This window comes from Saccharomyces paradoxus, chromosome XIV (genome assembly GCF_002079055.1).
Source record: "Saccharomyces paradoxus chromosome XIV, complete sequence".
Taxonomy (NCBI): Eukaryota; Fungi; Ascomycota; class Saccharomycetes; order Saccharomycetales; family Saccharomycetaceae; genus Saccharomyces; species Saccharomyces paradoxus.
In genome coordinates, this window is record NC_047500.1 from 709536 (window position 1) to 732080 (window position 22545).

Consider the following 22545-nt stretch of genomic DNA (forward strand, 5'->3'; position numbering starts at 1 on the left):
ATGAGGTTTTAACGAAATTAATAAAACAAAAAAAAGTAATTAAATGGGCAAATATGAATTAAAATGTAGGGAAAAAACACAACTCGAAGAAGTAAACAGAGAAAAAAAATCAAAGCTTGTCGGAAATGTAAATAAATTAAAGCAATAGTTTATTGTTCACTCTTCCTCTAAATTAATCTTATTACTAACGGTAACTAGAAAGTAAAGCCGTTGTTTGTATTCTTTTAATATTCGGGCAAAGTATCCTATGTCAAGTACTATTACTTGTACAGTATACTTTTGCGCAAATTAAATATGAATTGCTCTTTTGGAAACAATAATGGGATAAAAAACAAATGACTTAGTTTAACGTCCGCCGGTTGTCGTAGAACTTTTGACCGTAACAGTAGTAGGAGTGGACAGGAAAAAAAAAAGTGTACGAAAAGGTAATATTGCCTAATCTCAAATAATGTAGTCACTCTAGAACTATCAACAAAGAAGCTTGTACTTCCTCTTATCCCTGGAATGGACGGTTATGATGCTTATAATATGTCATTCTTTCATTAATCGCCACCTGATGTTTTTCGCTGCTTGGACGAAAAAATTTCCAAGAAAAAAATAAACAGTTAAAACAGACCTAAGCGCACGTGATCGAAAACTCTAAGAGAATAACACATCAATTTCTCCTGTGAATGTGCTGTTTACTACATCAAGGGTCCAATTTGTATTACCACGAGTCCAATTATAAGTTTATGTTGTTTTTGAACTTTTTTTTAAAATTGTGTATACATATATAGTACATAAATGATCATTGGTCCCCGTCAATACCATATATAACACCTTGATATTTGGCGAAATCCGTACCGTTGGGGAACTTATGCATAGACAGCTTGCTCAATTGGCAGAAGGATAGAAGCATCAATAAACTCTGGCCGCCTGTAGTAGTAAATATGGAGAATCTTGGTAACCCTAGCTCATCGGCAAGTGTGGTTAATGAATACTGCTGCTGCTGCTGTTGTTGTGAAGATTGTTGCAATTGAGGGTTCTTGAACTCCTGAATTATCTTATACACCAGGTTCAGATCGTAGAAATTAGGCATGTACTGATGGACCCACCACTCGAAATCCTCCTTGTTGTTGGGCATGGCGTCATTCATTAGAATGTTGATTAGGAAACCTAGATCGTATGCCGCATGGTATGTGATCCAAGTAACAGAATCATCCATCATTAAACCGGAGTCCATTAGCAGTTGTGAAAACTCAAATATATCAATACCTGAATTTTCGTGTTTTTCGAAATTGATACCAGACTTTCTGAGTAAGTCTAACGATTCTGTGGACATGATTTCCTTCTTTGGGTCAAATTCAAAATTGAATTGCCATGTCGATGGACCGTTGTCAGGTTTGTTACCGTTGGCGTCACTCAAGGAAAGGCCAAGTTGTATTGGGTTTAAAAAGTCTACGTTGGCCCTCATTGTCTGGTAGTGGTAATCTACCTTCGACCTGAAAGTGCCGATCGGCCTGGCCAAAGTCCCCACGAACTCAGTGCTGATTGACACATGATTATACTGCGAAATCAGTTGTCTTATAACAGCGAATTCACTGTAAAGGTTGGACTTCCAGACATCACGAACGAAAAGATAATTTGGGGGTGGTAGAAATATTGGTGGCATACTTTGGTTAGTTAAATGCTTGGGCAGCTGGGAAGCCAAGGGACGATTGAGCCCCACTCCCTGCTGCTGCTGCTGCTGTTGTTGTTGTTGCAGAACGTTCAGGCCGGGCGGCAAACTAGCTACCGAAACGGGTGTTCCTATAGTAAATGGCTGCTGCTGCTGTTGCTGTTGCTGTTGCTGCTGTTGTTGCTGCTGCTGTTGTTGCTGAGTTAACAGCGGATCACCCTTCTGTTTCAAAAGATAGGCATTGTTCATCTCCTGATTCACAGAGCCATTAATTGTATTTACAGGCATCCCTTGAGGAAACATTCTTGCTCTATTAACCTGTGGCGAATACACCTGAGGTCCCATGTTTTGCTGTTGATGTTGTTCAGAAGCCTGCCTTTGAGAGAAAAACTGCTCGCCTCCTACAGCTAGTACCCTCGGTTGTACATTCATAGATTGCATAATCCTTTTTGTCCCTTTATTATTATATGAAATTGAGTTGTCTCTTTCTAATTGTTCGAAGAAAATCTCCAGTAGGAAAATACGAAAACCTTGAGAATCAAACACGTAAACAAAAACTTCAGTTTGAACTTTTGCTAGTTAGTTATCATTCTACTACTATAATTGAAAAGACTTAGAGAGAGAAAATGTCATAATGATGAAAAAAGAGCGAACAGCGGGTAAGAACTAAATTCCGTTTGGAATGACTGGTGTAATGGAATCTGTCCTCAAATATAGAGAGGCTATATTATAGTTGAACTTAAGTTTTCTATTGGAATATTATACTTTGTAAACTAAATAATTACCTATCTATATTGTTTCCCCCAGAATGTTTGCTGCCACATAAATAAGAACGAAAAAAAAACTAACAAAAAAAAAAAATCACTTGTAATCTTTAATTAATATTATACACCGGTTGTCCGTTTTCACCTCTATGCTGTCTTTCCAACTTCTGTCTTCTTTGGTTTGGCTTCCTCTTCCTTTTCAGGTGGAAGGACGAACCAAGGGATCTTACCTCTGTTAAAATCGTTCAGTATTTGCTTGGAAACGCCAGACTCATCGGGCTCACCACCCTTCAGTAATCTACCTTGCTTCCTTGCCAGAATTTCAATAAACTCAGTGGCGTCCTTCCATCCTGAGATTTCATAGGTTCTTTCTAAGTGCTTAACCTGACAACGTTTCAGGACACCTGGGATATACTGCTCTGGATGCGTGACATGTTCGACTCTGACTACACCTCTAAACAAAATGTCTTCTTCGGAATCCTTGCTAGAAGGTGGTACAATACCTGGACAATCAATTAAAAAAATTCTTTTCATAAGAGTAATATATTGCCAGACTTTAGTTTCACCAGGGATTGGTGCCACTTGACACACTTTTTTCTTTCTCAACGTGTTAATGATGGATGATTTGCCAGTATTTGGATAACCGATAAACCCAACGGAGATTTGCTTTCTATCAGTATGCAACTGGGAGAACTGACGTAGTAATTGGATTAACGAACCTTTACCAAAGGAGTTGGTAATGGATGCATGGAACGCCAAAGTTGGACGTTCCTTCGATAAATGTTTGACCCAAGCTGCCTATTTATAGTTAAAATTGGAAAAAAAATTCTGTTAGTAAAAACTGCCTTTGTTCCATATTGGCACTTCTATGCCCCAAGAGAATGTAATTATTATTATTATAGTTGAGAAATTGATTGTTTCGAAAGGCAAATTGAATTAAAGAAAAAAAAAAGATAGAAAATTGTGGGGATCTTTACTACGAACATATTGTATGGTGCCTGAGACAAAATCTCAAGTGACAAAAGCTCAACTCATAAAATCCTCACTGTTCTAAAAGCGAAGGTATACCTTTAAAACAAAGGTTGTCCTTCTAGTTTATCCATTTAAGCTTCCTCAGAACGAGGAAATATGGATAAGCGAACAGTATTATTCTTCCAAAACAGTAACAGACACTTCTGTAGATAAAGTTATCCTAAAAGGATAGAGAAGCACCCTGACAAAAAGGTTTGGTAATAAAATTCATACGCAATCGAAAAAAAAGTCTCTCATACCACTATCCTCTTGGTAAAAAAAAAAAATTCTAACATACTGCAACCCAGGTAGGTACCAAATCACACTTGTTAAGAACGTATATCAAATGTTTGTGTGGTGTTTCCTTCTTCATATACTCTTCCACGGACTTACAACGTGTACCCAATGGATCTCTTGCATCTAGAACGTGTATTACCACGTCAGAAGAATCGATCACTTTATATAATTCGTTCCAAATACGTTTGGACTGACCCTTACTAAAAATGGCTTCTTTTGCTGCAGCCGTCCACCCATTTTCTTTGTCTTCCTGGTTCCCCATTAGCCCCAAAGTGGCATCTAAGACTTGCTTTTCCTCATACTTGTTAATGTCTTCATCTGTAGCCTTGACCAAGTCCTCTAGATTAGATGCGGCAAGACGTGGTCTCTTTCTTTGCGCTTTGGGCCCGAACGCATCAGCATAACTCTCGGTGTCCAGGATTCTGGCTTTTGGTGATTCATCAGTATCCTTTTCTTCCAACAATGACATAGGAAGCTTGTTTCTTCTCAGAAGAACCTGATATGTGTCTTTTTGAGTTTCTCCCAATGCACTCCTGAAATGCTGCAAGGCATCCTGTGATATCACTCTTGTGTTACCGAACCAACGACGATCCGGTTGGACCCTCGCATCCGGTATCGTGGAGTCCTGGAAAGAAGCAGCCCTAATTAAGTTACCTTTCTTGTTCCTGATCTCCTTCCCACTAGTGTACATATTCAGAAATTTGACTCTCTTGGAGTCTCTGTAGAAATTCTCACCCTTCACACGAAGATTACCATCTTTGGTGTCACCTTCACGAATACGTCTAGATTTCTCTTTCTTACCAGTACCCATTGTATTCTTCTTCCCCTAATATTCAGTAGTCTTATTGTAAATCAACAGATCCCCAAATCCAATGCTTCAAGGGAAAGTATTCACTGGTAATAAATATCTTTTATATATTCTACGCTTCTTTATATGTCCAAAAAGAAGAAAAGTGAAAAAATTTTCGCTTGAAAAATTTTTGCGATGAGCATCGGAAATAAACGTGCTAAATGACAGGTTGAGTTTATATATTAATGTTATTGATTCTATATTATAGTAAGTTGTTGAGGACACTACCCAAGTTCTTGGATTTGGAAGATTGCTGTTTAATGTCAGAGGGCGCATTTGCACGGCTGGTTTCCACACGACGTTGCTTGAATTCCCTGCGAGGGTGAGAAACGGCAGGCTCTTCTTCTTTCCCAGCGCGCTTCCTAGAGTTCTTAATGTTCTGTATCATCTTACTCTGCTCCACGTTTCTTATGAATTCCGCGTTCAGTTTATTGGCCTGTGAGATTTCCATCTCCAACTTAGCTTGTCTGATATCATTTTCACGGGCAATCTGTTCAGTCAAATCTGCCCATTTGAAACCTGGAAGGTACTTTACATTCAGGATATCATCATGGTAGAAAGTGCCTTTCTTGCCACCGATAATGTTCCCGTTCAACGTCTCCGCACATAACTTGCCGTCTCTTTTCCTAATAAACTCAGCCCAACCTTCTTCGTACTTGTTTTTCTTGTTCCCCCCACCTTTAACTCTTTGCTTGTACTTTTGATCGTCTTCTTTCTTTAGAAATAGTCTATCGACCTCACCAAAACGAGCTAGTATTTGTCTCATTTTGGCAGGCTTCATGTAAGGTGGAATACTAGAGAAGTACACTACCCCAGTCTTATGCTTGGACTTCTTAGCGGCCTTTGATTTTACCAGTTGTCTTAATTTTTCTGTTTTTAAGTCCAGTGCAGAGGTGGACGAAGATTGCTCTTCTACCTCTCGCTCGAGCTTGTTTTTGTTCTGTTGCTCTGTTTGCTCCAGTCCCTCTGTTTCTTCTTGTCCTTGCTCCTTTTCTATCTCTGATTCGTTTTCACTTTCAACATCTTCTACCTTTTTACTAAAAACATCATCCTTACTAGAAATTTTCTTCTTGGTCTGAATCAAGACGTTATGTTGGTCATTTTCCTCGTCTGAGGAGAAATCCTCAAAATCACTATTTCCTTTTTCACTCATGCCTAAAGTTCTACTTCACTGTGCTGCAATGAACTATTGGATTTGTACTTACATAGCGATGATGAGCAGTCTGCTTGATTGAAATTTTTCAAAATCTTAATTGCGGAAAGTTTTACTGCGCACTGAAGAAAAGTTGTCTATTACAAAGTAATACCAAAATAATAGAACAACAGAGCAGTAAAAGTCTCTCCATCATTGCCTTTGGAAAAGCGATCGCACCATATTCAAGAGCACTTTTAACTATGCTTACACCAAATAATGTGGTTGTCGATGGAAATAGTGCTGAGTGATAACAGGCTCATCAGTTGAGATTTCTATTGTCTAAAAGACCTATCTATTCTGGGCGACGAGGGTATTATCAATCCAGCAGCAGCTTGAAAAATTGCCACTACCTGATCGTTCTTTCATTTACTTTGTACCGTGAAGATTTTGCGTATTATAATGATATATTACTACGAAACCGCAAGTATTATAGTAACTATCTAATGATTCGATCGAGAATTCGGATTCAGTTGAAAAGGGGAACGCAGCAGCCGAGATGCTACAAAGATTTTTCTTTCCTTTGTAGTTCTTTTCCTTTGAGGAATGGTGAATATGTCTACATACATCAACACACGAGAATGGTATTGAAAAAAAAGCTTCAACACTAATCTTGCATCGCTAGGTGAGAACTATAAAGCAGTCTATTTTTGATGATACATCCTACACATTGTGTATGTTTTGACTGATATAAAGTAATACGAGTCCTTCCCTCTCTTTAATACTAACGTTCACAAAGCATCTTTATCCCTATGGCTACATCTGTGAAGTGTGTCATGTTCCGGAGGCTACACGCTTTGCGTTTGGATTATTAGTTTACGAACTGTGAGACTTCGTTTTACCTTATGCACGAAAATGAATACGTAGAGTCCTTTACAAAAGGATCAAAATGGCTACATCTCACCATAATCGATGGTGCCAAAGTTGTAATATCAACTGCGGTTTCAGAAAATCTTCAGGATTACAGCATAAGGTTCTGTGATCTTAATAGACCATGATAGGTAGTGATTTTTAAAGATTGATCAACATGTGGGAATTTTTCACATAATTACGCACATGCCTACTCAATTTCTTCCAGGATCATGCGAAATGTGTTAGAACCGAAAAAGCTACACTTTCAGAATTCGAGAATTTGACCAAACCTTTCCCAATACATCGACAGGAAAATCCCACAATGTAATTAATGCACTATAACTTAGGGTTAAGGAACTTACTCCCCATATCATCGCAAAAAGGGAAATTACATGGAAACAAAAATTCTTATTATTCTGAAAACTAAAAAGACACTATGACGAACGAAACTGCTATTGTGTCAAGAATAAAGATGGTATAGTCCTACTGGGTATCAAAGTAATCTGGAGGTTCTCGTTGATATCAAAGAACGAGTCTCAGCGAACTACGAAAGGGGTACGCAAATTCGAGACTAGTGCTATGCCCAGGTACTTTTTTTAACTAGAGCACGCTCATTCTTAAGTAGACACCATTTCCAATTTATTCGAGGTAATTGTTCTGTTCTGTCCCAAGCAGAAGATTTGCGTAGCGTTGACACAAAGTCCAAGGGCAAACTATATATCTAGATCATATCCAGTTTTGAAAGACTTGGGACGATATACTTTTACGAGGGAAGGAAGACTGCACAAATACATATAATTCAACCACCAAGAGCGAAGAAACCAATCCTCTGAGGTTTAGCATATACGCCTCGGAACCAGACTGGACGTTGTCGCGTTTTGATGCGTTATTGAAGATTATAAACATCCATTTCCTGCTACACGCACATTGGGACGTGATTTCGAAAAGCACTCTACTTTCTTTTTTAATCCTTTGTATTGGATGTACGCATTCGCAAAACATCGTCCATAGCAAAACTATCTGAAAACCACGTATATATTCTGAACAAAATGGAAGTTTCACTACAATTTTTGTATCTGGAAGCGTTTTATCTTAACCGTCAGAGATGAAGAAGAGGCAAAAAATACTGAAGGATGCGAGGTTCGAACTCGCGCGGACAACCGTCCAACAGATCTTAAGTCTGCCGCCTTAGACCACTCGGCCAACCCTCCATGAATTTATAAAATACGGTAGTACTTCGTTGTGTACATGCTTTGTTATGTGATGTAATAACACTTACCTACCGTCCCTGAAAACTCTGCTAAACCTGTAGCATAGGCACTTGGGATAAAAGTATTGGAGTAAGAATCAACTTTTATCTATTGGCTAGCACGCATTTTGCTAGTATATGATAAAATACTAGTAACAGGATGACATAAATTATGAGAAAAAGTCATCAAATCCATGGATGTGTGAAAAGAAAAGATTTATAGCGTATTGGATGATGAATGATAACGTGCAGATGAGAGTAGAAATAATAATGTCATGGGGTAAAATTGTCCGGCCCCTTTTGTGGATTGCTACACCCTCGAAGAGAACTTCTGGCATATTCTGTACACCTAGCAATATTACTTTTAATCAACAATGGAATTCCAATAGCTGTTAGCAAACTCATGTAATTGTCAGATTCATTATTTCAGGTTCCAATTGTTGCGTGTGTCTCTCATTCCACTGCCTAGTAAATATGCGATTGCTACATAAAGGCTTCCAATTCTTGATGAAAATCACAAGATAAAGCCTTTGATCAAGGCAGTAGCGCGCAATCCATCCGCCAGAAGGGGGATGTAAACTTGGGCAAAAGCATACAAAAACTTGATACTGTTTTTACTATGAAGATAATTTCTCATTTAACCAGAAGTTCATAGAGAAAGAAACTCGACCGCGAAACCGATGCCATCAGCCAGAATTTTTAAACAAACAATTTTAGATTATACAGAGAGACCACGGCTCTGTTTGTTTGCTTTAGTGTGTCGGCCATCCTGGAGGGGAGCCATATCAAAGTGGCAAAACTTCAAAAGCAAGCTCTCGGCAAATAATGAAGACAGCAATATCCAGATACTCTTGTCTCCCGCAACATGACCTACTTATTTACTGCGTCATATAAAAATATAATGCGATCTCTTAGTACTTCACTAGTCTTGGGAAAGTCTAATACCGTATTATTCTGAATACGTTCGATCAATAACATGCTCTACTGTATATTCGGAAAAATGTCTAAAAAAACTGTAATATTACTTAACTAGTGTCGCCACGTGTTTCACAAAGAGCGCTCTTTGTTGCTTTATTATTATTGTTTCTTAATTATCTATTTGTTAAACATAAGAAGTATTTTTTAAACTACACGCCGTCTCTCAGATTGACAGACTGCAAATACCATCTCTTAGTCCAAAGTCTTATCCTCTTACCATAGTAGTACATTGGTAAGGCAAATGCGGTAATCCCAAAGTTGATGACAGCCAAAGCGATGTAAGTGTTCTCAGTACCAGATGCAGCAAGCCAATCAGAACAGGTAAAGGTGAAAATGCAAGATATTGTGTTGTTGATAATAGCAGTACAAACCATACCTTCCAAAACCATTTCGGGGTAACAATCCATTAGGTACGCCATGGCAATATCACCAGAACAACCCCATGCAAAGCCAACAAAACCCAATCCAACGTATATAGCTTGCCAAGGCCATTGTCTAGCGGTACCAATACCAAACATTAGCAAACCGGCGGGCCCGATAATTGCAGTCGCAATTGAGAAGTATAATCTAAATTCCGCCTCCAAAATACCTCTGTTGTGACGAGCCATCCAAAGAACAAAGTAGTCACTAACAATGCCAGCACAAATACAACCGATTACCGCTCCGATCAGTGTGGGAACATTCATAATTGCAACACCAAAATCACTGTAGTTCCATGGGGGATCGTAGTAGGCGCTTTCTTGAGTGGTCAAATAAAATGTCAGGAAAACGTCTTGAATACCCCAAAACATACCAGACAACCACACAGGCGGGAATAAAAACATTCGAAGGTTGATCTTTAGATATTTGAAATACTGTTTAAAACCGTAACCTTTCAAATTAGTGGCTTTGGTGAATATGGCTATTCTTTTTGGGTATGATTTCAAATGCTCTTTGGAACCATCAATCAATTCGCGAGTCTCAGGTATGGTAGCCTCCTCTTCGTTGTTGACTTCAAACTCAGCTGTTTCCGATACGTCTACACCCTTCTCACCCATGGCATCAGGTGTTGATAGTTTAGCGTCAAGATGACGTTTTCTGCGCGACACGGCAGTATTATCAGAATTTTGCAAAGTGGTGCCATCTTCGTATCCCGATTGACAACTTGTCAGGGGAGTCATATACTGACCTCTGTCGAAGTAAGTTTCCTCGCATCCAAATATAATAGCAACCAAAAGACCACCAGATATAATCACGGCAACCCAACCAACCCAACGGAAGTTGGTAAAGGCAGATATGTACCCAGCAATCAATGGACCCAAGAACGTACCAATACTAGTGCACATAATATACACGGTCAATACGGAGCCCAATTGGTGTTGGAAAAAAATGTCGCTCAGGGACAGCTGTACTTGAGCTTCAGCACACGACTCACTGATGCCTACAAACAATTGGGACCATATTGTGTCACTCGTTCTTTTAGCCAGGGCAAACCAAAGCGCACCGAAGAGACCCAATGTGGTGCAAACTATGTACGTAATCTTCCTACCATACAAATTGGCGAATGGAGCTAGGAACAAAGTGGACCAACCAATACCTAAAAAAAGAACACCAGCCCCTGTGTTCATAGAATCATACGATATCCCATAAATCTCATTCAATGAGTCTTGAGCAGCACCGGCGTCGTTACTAGTAGCGGCAGTGAACGCGGTTATAAAAGCCATTAGACCAAAATGTGCCAACTTCCTCCAGCTAGACCAATTCAGTGGATCATTTGGCGAATATGATGGTTGAGGGATTAGAACAACTCCTGTGGAATTTTTTTTCAACTTTGATTCGTATATAATACCATTCTCCAAATTTTGGGAAGAATAAATGTTGAATGTACCGGGAATGTAGTCAGGATGGTCCCTGTTGGTATATTTGTCCATTTATAAAAGCTTTAATTCTGACCTACAAACTTTTTTCTAAAGTAGTTCTCTTTTTTTATATTCGTTATAAATGCAAAACTATGGCGAAGTTGTTTTGTATATCCTCTAAATTGTAATATGATACTTCGATTCTTTCAGATTTATTGTTTTACTTGCTATTCTTTTTCGTTTCAAATAAATAAGATAATAAGGGATGTCAACTTGGTAGTAATAGCATGAAATAGTATCGTAAAATTAAGGCTGCTAGTGCTTTCGGCAACAAAATGGGCTTGTTTTATTTTTGCAGAGGGGTTCAGTAACTATTACCTCAGAGACAAATACACAATTCTTTCTTCTTTATCTTTGACTGTGTATTTCTCTTTATCGTTTAGACTGAAGAGAATGGATGAATAAATGAATGTACGGAAAGGTAGCGAATAGTTCAAGCTACTATGGTTTGTTAACAGAGAGGTTTTAATTCAGTTTCTTTTCGAAAAATGACTTTATCCTAAAATGAAAATTTTCATCCACTGCAACTTTTTTTGTTATGCTTTTGTTTTCGCCAGGCGAAAGCTCCCTAAAAATATCCGTAGAATTTCATATGACACAACCATGCCTGATTATGTCCGTCAAACTATATTTATCAAAGGCTAGAGAGCTGATATATATAAAATTGCATTGCGTAGCGTTCTATGTGATCTTAGGGATGCAATTGTATGTTACAACAAAGAAATTCTATAAGAGAAGAACCGTTTTGCATATATCTTTGAAAAAGATGAAATAATGTCTTGGCAAAAAAAACAGTAACTGATGAAAAAGAAACTTTCTTAAAGAAAAAAATGAGAAAGAAAGATGACTACTTACCCAATATTCTTGATTTTCGAACTGTCATTCCTCCTCGGAACAACTTGACCATATTCTTTCTCTACACCGTTTTTCTTTCTATACTATCGTGTGTGAATACGTCATTTTTCTTTTCGATATAAAAATATCTACAAACTATTTGTGCACCTATAAAATAAAATTTGTCATGTCTTGTTATTTTCCCACAATCGGACTATTTAAGTATCTGGAATACTTCTATGTCCAACATGCTGTTCGACGAGAAGCTTCGATGACCTCCTAATTGCATTCTCAAGTTGTTTACTGTTACAGTTTATACAGCTCGAATACGCTAGTAAGATAGTTTGATGTGTTCCGATCACATCGTTAAACTGTAACGAAAGTCCACAAATTACATTCCTATTGACGAAGAATAGGTTAAGCTTTGTTGCTATGATGCCAACATTTACTCTTTGTGATGCGCGGTTAGTTTCATAATACAGGGCGTTTCCAATAATCAGTATACAATTATTTTATAAAACTATGATACAGGAGGTCGGAATTCTAGTAGTAATGCTAGAGGAGGTTTCAACAACATCCTAGATGCATGCGGGAAAAACAACAATGCTGATGATGCAGAAAACTACTGCATATACGACTGAGGTATAATTCATGTTTCCTGCAGTAACCGGTAGTGTGTACGGGAAAGACAAAAATACCAGGCAGAATAAGGTCCATAGGATACATATAATATGGGGAATCAGAGACATACGACGACGGTTAGGCCTGCTAATACAATTTACGTCACTCTCAATTCTATGGACGAATTTTTCTTTATTAACAACGAAGAGGAATATAAAAGAAGGAACTGCATAGGACATTAGCAGCAGGGTGATACATGCCGTGATGATTGCGTTAAAAGCGGTGCTGGATCCCATAAAGATGCAGCCAATTATCGTGACGCATATCTGCGACAAAAAGTGGGCATATAATGGAGATTTAAACCCAGGTGTCAAAATGGCTAGCTTCTTCAACGACTTGTTTCCCAAGGAACCCTCTTTATAAAATGGTGCGTAACTCTTCCCGAATGATTGCAGGATTCGACTTTGCCAAGTTCCGCTTGCAATGCCTGAAACGAAACCTGTCGTAATACACATACATTGCAGGAAGACGCTGAGATTTCTATTACCTGTGGCCTGGTAAAATATTTCTACGATAGGTAAGATAGACTCAACAACTGCCGTTTTGTCAGTGATGCAGAAAAACAAACCGACACAATAAATAAAACTAGTCACAAAGCCCACAATGATGGTGGTGATAATAACTTTGGGAACTAAGAAACGTGATTTGCTGTAACCAACTTCATCAATCATGTGCGTGGCGGAATCGATGCCAACAAATGCCCAAATAGGATTGACCAAACCGACAACAAATGCCATTCCCGATGAATTCCAGCCTGTTTGATTATCAAAACTCCCAAATATATTAGAAGCCTTGGGCCATGGGTCTACGGTGTTGTCAGATCTTGAAACAATACAAATGATGAAAGTCATGGCGAAAGATAATAGAGATGTGTAGAGCCCAAACTGAGAAATGTAGGGCAGTGGAGTTGAATAAATATTGAAAAGTGTTAAAACGGCATTAATACATTGGTAACCCACAAACACATGCCAATGTTTTAATTCATAATCTGGATGCAACAAGTTATGAATACCAATACAACTCATTGACAAAGATGAGCAGATACTTGCTGTAGTGAAAATGGCGCCGAAATAGTTCAGCAACCCCACGACCATGGATGAAACCTTTTGAAATTTGGAAGAAACTTCCACGTTAGCAGTTTGACAATAGTTTTCGAGGAAGACTTCTTCATCGTCGTCAGAAGGGTCCTCGTACTCGGGGGTTTTCAAAGGTGCTGATTCTTGCTCCAACATTTTAAGAACCCAAAATGAACCACCACTGCTATTTGGCAGTATGGCAGCAAAATCCCCCAGAGATATACCACACATGAGACTGAAGAATGCAGCAATTATCAACCCATAGATGATAAGCAGTGGCCCTCCACTGGCAATACCAACGGCCATCGATGCAGAGATACCGACCCACGAGCAACTTAATGAGAATGCGATACCTAGCAGTGACCACCAATTGAAATGCTTGTCAAACTTGACTTCTGACCTTTCTGAACTAGACATTTTACTTCCGTTCTATAACGATCTGGAACAAATGAGAAAAAAATATTTGTTTCGTATATAGATAGGAGCACTACACCAACTCAGGTCAAACCATGCTACTTATATAGCTGATGAAAGCCTCGCACTTTTTTATTTAAACTATTTTACGTATTTGTTGTCTTGTTGGGTCATTAATGACTCCACCGATGGCAGCTCATGCAACGCCATATCCAGATCGTGGCCCGTGGTGCATTGTGCAACCTGTGCCATAATATTGACACCGAACTTCTTCAGGGCCTGCACGTTGCCTTCATTCGGTTCCCCATTGAGAATGACCCCAAAAAGGTGGCTTCTCAAACCATTGTCGCAAAGATGATTCCAAGTCAGCAACGTGTGATTCAGAGTCCCCAGCCCGCTGCGTGCCACAACAACCACGTACACTGGACGGCCGCTAGTCTCAATCAGATGTTTAATTAGATCCGTAGTAATTTCCAATTTACGAGTGATGGGAACGCAAACCCCGCCAGCTCCTTCTACGACCAATGGATTCTCTGCGCTCCACTCTTCAGGAATTACGAAATCCAACAACTTGATGTCGACATTAGGTTCGTACTCCATAGCCTGGAGAGGAGATAGAGGCTTCTGCAGCGTATAAGTGGGCGTGAATATCCGTGGTTGCCAAGTTGATGCGGCTACTTTGAAATTTTTCAATGTCTCGGAGTCACCTTGATCTGACTCAATTCCAGTCTGTACGGGTTTCCAGTATGCAGCTTTCCATTTGTGTACCAGCAATGCTGATACAAAGGTCTTACCGACGTCAGTGTCTGTGCCGGTGACGAATACAATTGGTTGTTGTTGTTGAGATTTGCTGTTCATGACTTGTGTGTTGGTGATTTTTTGAGTGCTTTTCACTCGCCTGCCTGTGATAAAAAGTATATCTCTTTATATACTTTAGCAAACGAACTACCAGCGGGATTTTGTTTTGTTTTGCCCAATAATTTCGAGTTATAAATAGCCATTGTTTGTATATTTCATTTTCTTTTGGTCAGGAGGATGTCAGCGGTGAAATTCTTTTTTCATTGATAGGAACAACAACTAATGTCTCAAGAAATTTCATATACACCAGCTGTCGCGGAGCTGTTAGATTTTGATAAAAAACACATTTGGCATCCTTACACGTCATTGAGGTCTCCATTGAATGTGTACCCGGTGAAGAGCGCCCACGGATGCAAGCTTGTGTTGGATACCGACTCACCAGTGGACGTAGAGGTGATCGACGCCATGTCGTCGTGGTGGTGTGTTATTCACGGGTACAATAATCCAGAATTAAATGAGGCTCTTACCAACCAAATGTTGAAGTTTTCTCATGTCCTTCTTGGTGGGTTCACTCATAAGGGAGCTGTGAATCTAGTTCAAAAACTTTTAAAAGTAATTGATGAACCTCCTTTGCAGTATTGCTTCCTCGCAGATTCTGGCTCAGTAGCAGTTGAAGTGGCTTTGAAGATGGCTTTACAGTCAAACATGTCACAAGAAGCTACGAAAAATAGGACAAAGTTTTTGACAATTAAGAACGGGTACCACGGTGACACATTTGGTGCTATGAGTGTGTGTGATCCTGAGAATTCTATGCATCACATCTACAATGATCGGCTCAGCGAAAACATCTTTGCTCAAGCTCCCTCTATTGTCGATGGTCTGCCAACCAGTCAGAATGGTTTCGAGGACCTTTGGAACGAAGAAGATGTTAATGATCTCAAGAAGCAATTTGAATTGCATAGCGGCGAGATATGTGCCGTGATTTTGGAGCCTATCCTACAGGGTGCAGGAGGTTTACGACCATATCATCCACAATTCTTAATCGAAGTTCAGAAACTGTGTAACCAATACGACGTTCTCTTTATCATGGATGAGATTGCTACCGGATTTGGTAGAACAGGTGAGATCTTCGCATTTAAGCACTGCCAAAAATATCAGGACCAACGTGGCATCAGTCCTTCCGATCAAGTCAAAGTTGTTCCTGACATAATGTGCGTTGGGAAGGGCCTGACCAGTGGGTATATGACTATGAGTGCCGTAGTGGTCAACGACAAAGTCGCTTCCAGGATCTCTTCTCCCAATAGCCCTACTGGTGGCTGTTTCATGCATGGTCCAACTTTCATGGGTAATGCCTTGGCATGCAGTGTGGCAGAAAAGTCCATGGATATACTGCTACGTGGTGAGTGGAGAAGACAAGTGTCTGCAATTGAAAACCAGATTTACAGAGAACTGTACGAGTACATCAAGAACCCAGATAATGGGCTCATTGGAACTGTTGTCAAACGTGTGTCAGTTGTTGGAGCAGTAGGTATCGTAGAGCTATACAAGAAGACAGATCCTGAGTGGTTCCAGAAGAAGTTTATATCCAAGGGGGTACATATCCGACCTTTCAACTGCCTGTGTTACATTATGCCGCCTTATGTGATCACATCAGAGGAATTGACGCAGGTTAATCAAGTCTTGATTGAAGTCCTACATGAGTGGAAAGCCCACATAAACCAGTGATTTACGTTCTCATCAAGCCATTTATCAACGAATTCTTATCTTTCCTCTACGTAGAGTGCATTTTTTTACGCCATTATTTATATTAATGCAACTTAAATAAAGTTTATTGTTATTTATTCTAGCTGCCCTTCATTATTGCTTTTCAGGTCATAAAGGCTTATAGAAGCCCACTGCACAAAAAGGGCTTAACTAGTTCAAAAAAAAAAAAAAAAAGAAGGTGCCGCAGGAAAGTGCGAGTTGAGGAATCAGCATTAAAATGATCCGTATTCGCCTACCGGCCAGCTTTGCGATGGATTATCGTCTCCTCTGTTATTCCATTAATGCTATCTACACTCCTCAGCGGCTGTAGCGCGCCGTTACTTTATCTTCTATTCATCCTGAAAAGAATGAACAAGATAGAACACTATTGACCTAACTTGCTCTACAACTAATTTCCATTGAACCGTGTCCTCCAGCACCCCCTTCTGAACTCTCTAGGAAGAAACTTCTAGCAGAGTCAAGAGTATCATTGAGCCAAATTTAGTACCCCGTTCAACGTTTGCCTTTGGTTACCTTATCCTATTCGTAACAATATAACTACGTCTTCCTCTACTGACTTATCGTGGTCACTGTTTACAAGAGCTCGAATGATGAAAACGATGTTTATATATATTTTATACTGTGGATGAGCTTACAAGATGTACTGGCTCCAGGCTTTTCACTGAGATCAAACACTTGTTCTCCTAAATGAGAAAACACTTTGGCATCACACTGAGGCAACAGGGCAACATTTTCCCTCGAATACTGTTATTATCAAAACAAGCAATGTCAGTAATTCTCCAGATCAACATCTAAGATTACCAATATCGCAGCCTTTGCAAAATTGGTAATGTTACCCTCCAAGTAATTGTGTGACCTCTCTTCTGAAGATAAACATTGCGCCTCTTTAATTAAAGCAGCAACACTACTTCATCCTGGTTTTGTTATTCAGGGAAAAGATCGGCAGTGTTATGCAACACATGGAAAAGATGAAATTTGTTGGCGTAAAATTGAGTCCCTTGTTTTGAGGAAAAAGTGCCATCTTTAATAGCGCACTGAAAAAGGCAGCTGCAAAACATGGTATTGCGCATACGAAGAACTAAGAAGTTGGCGCTATTAATCTTCACATCATTGTTATTTCTCATTGTTCTATTTAGGGTCTACCCACAATATTCGTTTTCCGACCATTTCGAAACACACAGAAAAGATGATCCTTCTGGCAATGTGCACTGCCTTTCTAGAGTGCTTCAACTAGGAGGATATGAAAAGCCAGGGTTAACAAGTGGATTCTACGAACCAAATAGGTGGAAATCTTTTATATCTTACATGACTGGAGGTCGCAAGGATGTGAAAACTGTGTCCCAATCGTTATCCAATTTGGATTTGTATCAAAAATGCTCCAAAGAAACCCACGTTGATCAGGATGTTCCTCTTCTTCGTAGGGTAGAAAGCAAGTTGTTCCCTTATGTAAACTTCACAGCTCTGAATAATGAAGAATCTCAAGATTTTTGGCCTGTTCATACTCGATTTGATGGAACGACGTTCCGTGGACGGGTGTTACAATTTTCCTCTGAAAACAATTCGTTCATTGGAACTTCACCCATTGAATTCAAGGTCAGCGAACCTTTTTGGGAGAACTGGTTGAATTCAGCTCTCCAAAGAAATTCAAAAGGTCTGGTAATGAGCGTATCGGATTATCTGGTGGCTGATACGATTCGACTAATAAGAGTTTTACGGCTGTTAAATAATTCTCTTCCGATTGAAATTGTTCACAAGTCGGATTTACATGAGAGTTCTCAACAGCTCTTGATAGCATCCGCCAGAGAATCTGGGTCCTTGAATTATCCCCCTCAGGAATTATGGTTTCTGGACGTGAAGGACATGTTAAATGACGAATATATAGCAAAGTTCAAGCGATTTTCGAATAAATGGCTAGCAATTACCTTTTCCTCATTTCAAATACCAATCTTTTTAGATTCAGATACTGTGCCATTTGTCCCACTAGATACACTATATGAAATGGACGAGTTTAAAAGAACTGGCACACTTTTTTTTAAAGACAGGAGTTTTCCAACTTCCAAGTTGAGCTCTCTCCAGGTTAGAGTTTTGAAGCAGATAATTAATAATAGTCTGGGTATATCTTCAGATTCGAAACAAGGTTTTGAAATTCTAAAAAAAAATCTAAACGACGAGATGGCAACTGATGCCATAGAAAGCCTGATTCTCAAGAAACAAAAGCATTACATGGATAGCGGCTTACTAATATTCGACAAGCAAAAACATTTTTTTTGTCTACCAATCGCAATAATGCTGCAGTTCTCGCCCATCCAAGAATATTTCCATGGTGATAAAGAATGGTTTTGGCTTAGTTTGTTCATATTTAAAAAAGAGTTTACTTTTTATCCAGTAGAGGCCTCAAATGTGGGGGAAGTAGAGGAACTGAGGACTCCAGAAAGTGGTAAGATCTGTTCTAGCCAACTATCTCACACGGACATGTATGGTAATCTTTTGTGGTTGAATGGCGGTCTATCCGTTTGCAAAAAAAATTGTTGGGATTATGATTTTAGAAAGCATAAGGATATTGCGGCTGAATACAAGAGCGTTAAAGAATTACAGAAGCACTATCAATCACCCGTGAAACTCGAAGCTGTCATAATACCCGATGTTAACAAGGCCCCCTGGTTGCAACAAAACGAATGCGTTATGTACAGCTACTGTACTCATTATAAGAAGGGAAAATACGGAAAATTGATAGATTTTACAGATTCCCAAAGGAGAAATTACGAGAAAGTTGTGAAATTATGGAACGAGGTTGTATAGGGTATAGCTTTATATGAATACGCTCACCTTCTATAGGTTTTATGAGCCTACTTTTTATAAGCTACTCTTAGCACAGTGCCATTTTCACATTCATATTTAGTTCATATTGTGTAAAATTCGCTTAGGGAGAGCTTTTTTCTTTGGACCCTTGCACAAAAGAATTAATAGCGCCGTAGTTAAACAGCTAGGGAATGAGTATTTGATTTTTGTAGTACTAAGTATATCGGATGAAAGTGAATTCTGCATGTATAACTAGAAAACTTCTTTTCTTGCCTAGAATTATCAATGATTAATGTTTTAGTTTCAAACGACGAATTGTACGACGCACGTGCGTAAAGAGTGCCTGGCACCCAGTTCTGCTATTTGTAGAGGGAAATTTTCTTTACAAATAAGCCCTACAACAGCTTAGGAAGTAAGTTTATTTTCGAGAGGCATAGATATCTGAGTAGCGTTTTTTCTTTTTTTCCGGAATGTGTAAGATGACGTTTTCGAGATCAAGCGGGCGCTAGCAAGAAACTTCTACGAAGAGCAACGTGGCTGAGAAGAGAAGAATAATGAAAGCATGCCATGGAATAATTCTAGAAGAGGGGGACCTGCTTCTCAAAACACGTAATCTGAATCTCAAAGTAATTCCGTGCAAGATAAGATCTTGGCTTCGTAAGCAAGAACGGCTTTTTTCCGATAGCAGAACTCTTTTTTGTTTTTTTATGCAAGACCGTCTAGAAATTTGCACCCTATTTAAGACAGACACTCAACGAATGCCACAATTGCACCTGGTTTCATAGGACCCTGAGGGAACAATACTCAAAAGGCCAAAGGCTGCTGGTAAAGGTCCCGATATATCCCTTGACTACTGATGACTATCGTAAAAATGAGGTTACGGTTTCTGTATCATCAGAAAAATTTTTTTCGTTAAGGCAAACACGTCTGCCCATCCATAGGGAATTCCTAACGTAGTATATTGAGCAAAATAGTCTAAACCCTAATAGTTCTTGCAGCTACGCAACACATTCGTTAAAAATACCAGTTTTTTCCTCTCTTTCTTAATCTTGAATGATTCTCATATAAAACAACTGGAGAATCCGAAAGATACTCGAGTTGATTGCGTTTCCCCACCATTTATTTCTTACATTTCAGATGGCTAAATAGGCTTAATAAGCAGAACCATGTTAATACATATTATATCCTTCCTTCTGTGCTTTCAGCTTTCGGTTGCAAAGGCTCCGCCCAGTAAAACCTCTCTAATAAATACTCATGAAAGAAGGTCGATATATTCATGCTACGTCGGTTTACGTAAAGAAACCTGGGGGTTCAATGGCTCCGCTATATGCCGGTATGAGCCAGCAATTCAATCAATGCTTTACTGTCTTTACGAGGACACGCATGAGAAAGGGTATTCAAATAAAACTTTGGAGAAAGGTTTCGAAGAAATGAGACAATTTTGCTATACAGCAAAGTTTTTGAACATGACTGATGCCGAGTTTTACACTTCATTGGATAATGGAACATACTATATTCAAGATCAACCTAAGGCTGGCATCAATATCACTTATCCCATCAGACTGAACACCACACTGAGAAAAGCATACTACGATGCTTATTATGGTTACTACTATAATCATGACATTCCGTATTATTTTGGGGGCATTATCTGTGCATATTTTGTAGGTGTCATGTTGCTTGCAGGTTTGATTCGTTTTCTGAATTATACCCCAATAAAAAAGATTATGCTCAAGCAAAAGCTAATCAACTATGTGAGAGGTTATACCACCCTACCCACTCTCTATAAAAAGCATGCAGAACCTTTCTCGTATTTGAAAGTGATAACTGGCTACTTTCCAACTAGATTTGAAACGTTAGTTATTTTAGGCTACCTCATACTTCATACCATTTTCATGGCTTACAAATATCAATATGATCCCTACCACATCATATTTGCTGCCCATAGAGCAGAGGTGGCACATTTTGTTGCGTACAGAAGCGGTATACTTTCCTTCGCACACCTGCCACTCATTGTTCTATTTGCGGGAAGAAATAACTTTCTTCAATTTATTTCTGGCTTGAAACACACCTCATTCATTGTGTTTCACAAGTGGCTGGGAAGAATGATGTTTCTTGACGCAGTAATTCATGCTGCAGGCTTTACAAACTATTATTTGTATTATAAAAAATGGAACACAGTTAGGTTAAGAGTTTATTGGAAATTCGGTATTGCAGCCACCTGTTTAGCGGGAATGCTGATTTTCTTTTCTATTGCAGCATTTAGAAGACACTACTATGAAACTTTTATGGCGCTCCATATAGTATTCGCAGCACTATTTCTTTATACCTGTTGGGAGCACGTTACTAACTTCAGCGGTATTGAATGGATTTACGCGGCAATAGCAATTTGGGGAGTTGATAGAATTGTACGTATCGCCAGAATTGCACTCTTGGGATTCCCCAAAGCAGATCTACAACTGGTTGGGTCCGATTTAGTCCGTGTAACGGTAAAAAAGCCAGAGAGGTTTTGGAAGGCAAAACCAGGCCAATACGTTTTCGTTTCCTTCTTACGTCCCCTGTGCTTCTGGCAGTCGCATCCATTTACAGTCATGGATTCTTGCGTAAACGATGGAGAATTGGTCATCATTCTGAAAGCAAAGAAGGGTGTGACAAAACTGGTAAGAAACTTTGTTGAACGCAAAGGCGGCAAGGCATCCATGAGATTGGCCATCGAAGGTCCTTATGGCTCCAACTCCACCGCCCATCGCTTTGATAATGTCCTACTTTTGGCAGGTGGGTCAGGGCTTCCTGGCCCAATTTCTCATGCTCTTGAATTAGGGAAAACAACGGCTGCAAACGATAAAAACTTTGTACAGTTAGTTGTAGCAGTAAGAGGACTAGATATGCTCAACGCGTGTAAAAAAGAACTAGTGGCATTGAAGGGCTTGAATGTTCAAGTTCATATTTACAATTCTAAACAAGAGCTAGCTTCGGCTGAAGAAACCTGCTCAAATAAAGTCAAAAATGGTGAAACGACAGCAGAAAAGACTCCATCTAGTCTAAACAATTCAGAGAAAGCTCTTTCTGAAAGTGAAAATACAGAACAACCTCTTTCCTTGAGTGACATGTCTGTCGCTGATTTAGATTTTGCCACTTTGCATACTGGAAGACCAAATGTCGAAGAACTATTGAACGAATCTGTTAATCATCCTGGTTCGCTCGCTGTCGTATGTTGCGGACCACCTGTTTTCGTCGATACCGCTAGAAATCAAACTGCAAAAGCTGTTATCAGGAACCCATCAAGAATGATTGAATACTTGGAAGAATATCAAGCTTGGTAAGTATTTCTTAATATTTAAGTAAGCTCTCAAATGTATAATATCCTTTAACTGTTGTAATTTTATTAACGTAAGTCGTATTCTCCTGTTTCAGGAGACCCTTGTAGATTC

The 22545-nt window shown here is 39.3% G+C and overlaps 9 protein-coding genes and 1 non-coding gene across 10 annotated transcripts; 3 read left to right on the forward strand and 7 right to left on the reverse strand.

Moving 5' to 3' along the window:
• Nucleotides 1-787: 787 nt before the first annotated feature.
• Nucleotides 788-2098, reverse strand: POP2 (CCR4-NOT core DEDD family RNase subunit POP2; the record flags this gene model as incomplete). The annotated part of the gene is made up of 1 exon (XM_033913093.1): nt 788-2098. One exon carries the CDS (start codon nt 2096-2098, stop codon nt 788-790), a length of 1311 nt encoding a protein of 436 aa, XP_033768984.1.
• Nucleotides 2099-2568: 470 nt separating this feature from the next.
• Nucleotides 2569-4540, reverse strand: NOG2 (putative GTPase NOG2; the record flags this gene model as incomplete). The annotated part of the gene is made up of 2 exons (XM_033913094.1): nt 2569-3219; nt 3731-4540. The coding sequence occupies 2 exons, from the start codon at nt 4538-4540 to the stop codon at nt 2569-2571; spliced, it is 1461 nt and encodes a 486-aa protein (XP_033768985.1).
• A 241-nt stretch (nt 4541-4781) lies between these two features.
• On the reverse strand, nt 4782-5732 carry ESF2 (RNA-binding ATPase activator ESF2; the record flags this gene model as incomplete). Its single annotated transcript, XM_033913095.1, has 1 exon — nt 4782-5732. The coding sequence occupies one exon, from the start codon at nt 5730-5732 to the stop codon at nt 4782-4784; it is 951 nt and encodes a 316-aa protein (XP_033768986.1).
• A 2018-nt stretch (nt 5733-7750) lies between these two features.
• On the reverse strand, nt 7751-7834 carry SPAR_Ntrna14L. Its single transcript has one exon. It is a non-coding gene; the product is annotated as a tRNA-Leu (tRNA).
• Nucleotides 7835-8999: 1165 nt separating this feature from the next.
• Nucleotides 9000-10760, reverse strand: HOL1 (Hol1p; the record flags this gene model as incomplete). The annotated part of the gene is made up of 1 exon (XM_033913096.1): nt 9000-10760. The coding sequence occupies one exon, from the start codon at nt 10758-10760 to the stop codon at nt 9000-9002; it is 1761 nt and encodes a 586-aa protein (XP_033768987.1).
• A 1400-nt stretch (nt 10761-12160) lies between these two features.
• On the reverse strand, nt 12161-13756 carry BIO5 (Bio5p; the record flags this gene model as incomplete). The annotated part of the gene is made up of 1 exon (XM_033913097.1): nt 12161-13756. The coding sequence occupies one exon, from the start codon at nt 13754-13756 to the stop codon at nt 12161-12163; it is 1596 nt and encodes a 531-aa protein (XP_033768988.1).
• A 138-nt stretch (nt 13757-13894) lies between these two features.
• Nucleotides 13895-14611, reverse strand: BIO4 (dethiobiotin synthase; the record flags this gene model as incomplete). The annotated part of the gene is made up of 1 exon (XM_033913098.1): nt 13895-14611. One exon carries the CDS (start codon nt 14609-14611, stop codon nt 13895-13897), a length of 717 nt encoding a protein of 238 aa, XP_033768989.1.
• A 222-nt stretch (nt 14612-14833) lies between these two features.
• BIO3 (adenosylmethionine-8-amino-7-oxononanoate transaminase) lies at nt 14834-16276 on the forward strand (the record flags this gene model as incomplete). The annotated part of the gene is made up of 1 exon (XM_033913099.1): nt 14834-16276. The coding sequence occupies one exon, from the start codon at nt 14834-14836 to the stop codon at nt 16274-16276; it is 1443 nt and encodes a 480-aa protein (XP_033768990.1).
• Nucleotides 16277-17371: 1095 nt separating this feature from the next.
• On the forward strand, nt 17372-19114 carry MNT4 (putative alpha-1,3-mannosyltransferase; the record flags this gene model as incomplete). Its single annotated transcript, XM_033913100.1, has 1 exon — nt 17372-19114. The coding sequence occupies one exon, from the start codon at nt 17372-17374 to the stop codon at nt 19112-19114; it is 1743 nt and encodes a 580-aa protein (XP_033768991.1).
• A 1166-nt stretch (nt 19115-20280) lies between these two features.
• FRE4 (ferric-chelate reductase) lies at nt 20281-22437 on the forward strand (the record flags this gene model as incomplete). Its single annotated transcript, XM_033913101.1, has 1 exon — nt 20281-22437. One exon carries the CDS (start codon nt 20281-20283, stop codon nt 22435-22437), a length of 2157 nt encoding a protein of 718 aa, XP_033768992.1.
• Between the last annotated feature and the right edge of the window lie 108 nt (nt 22438-22545).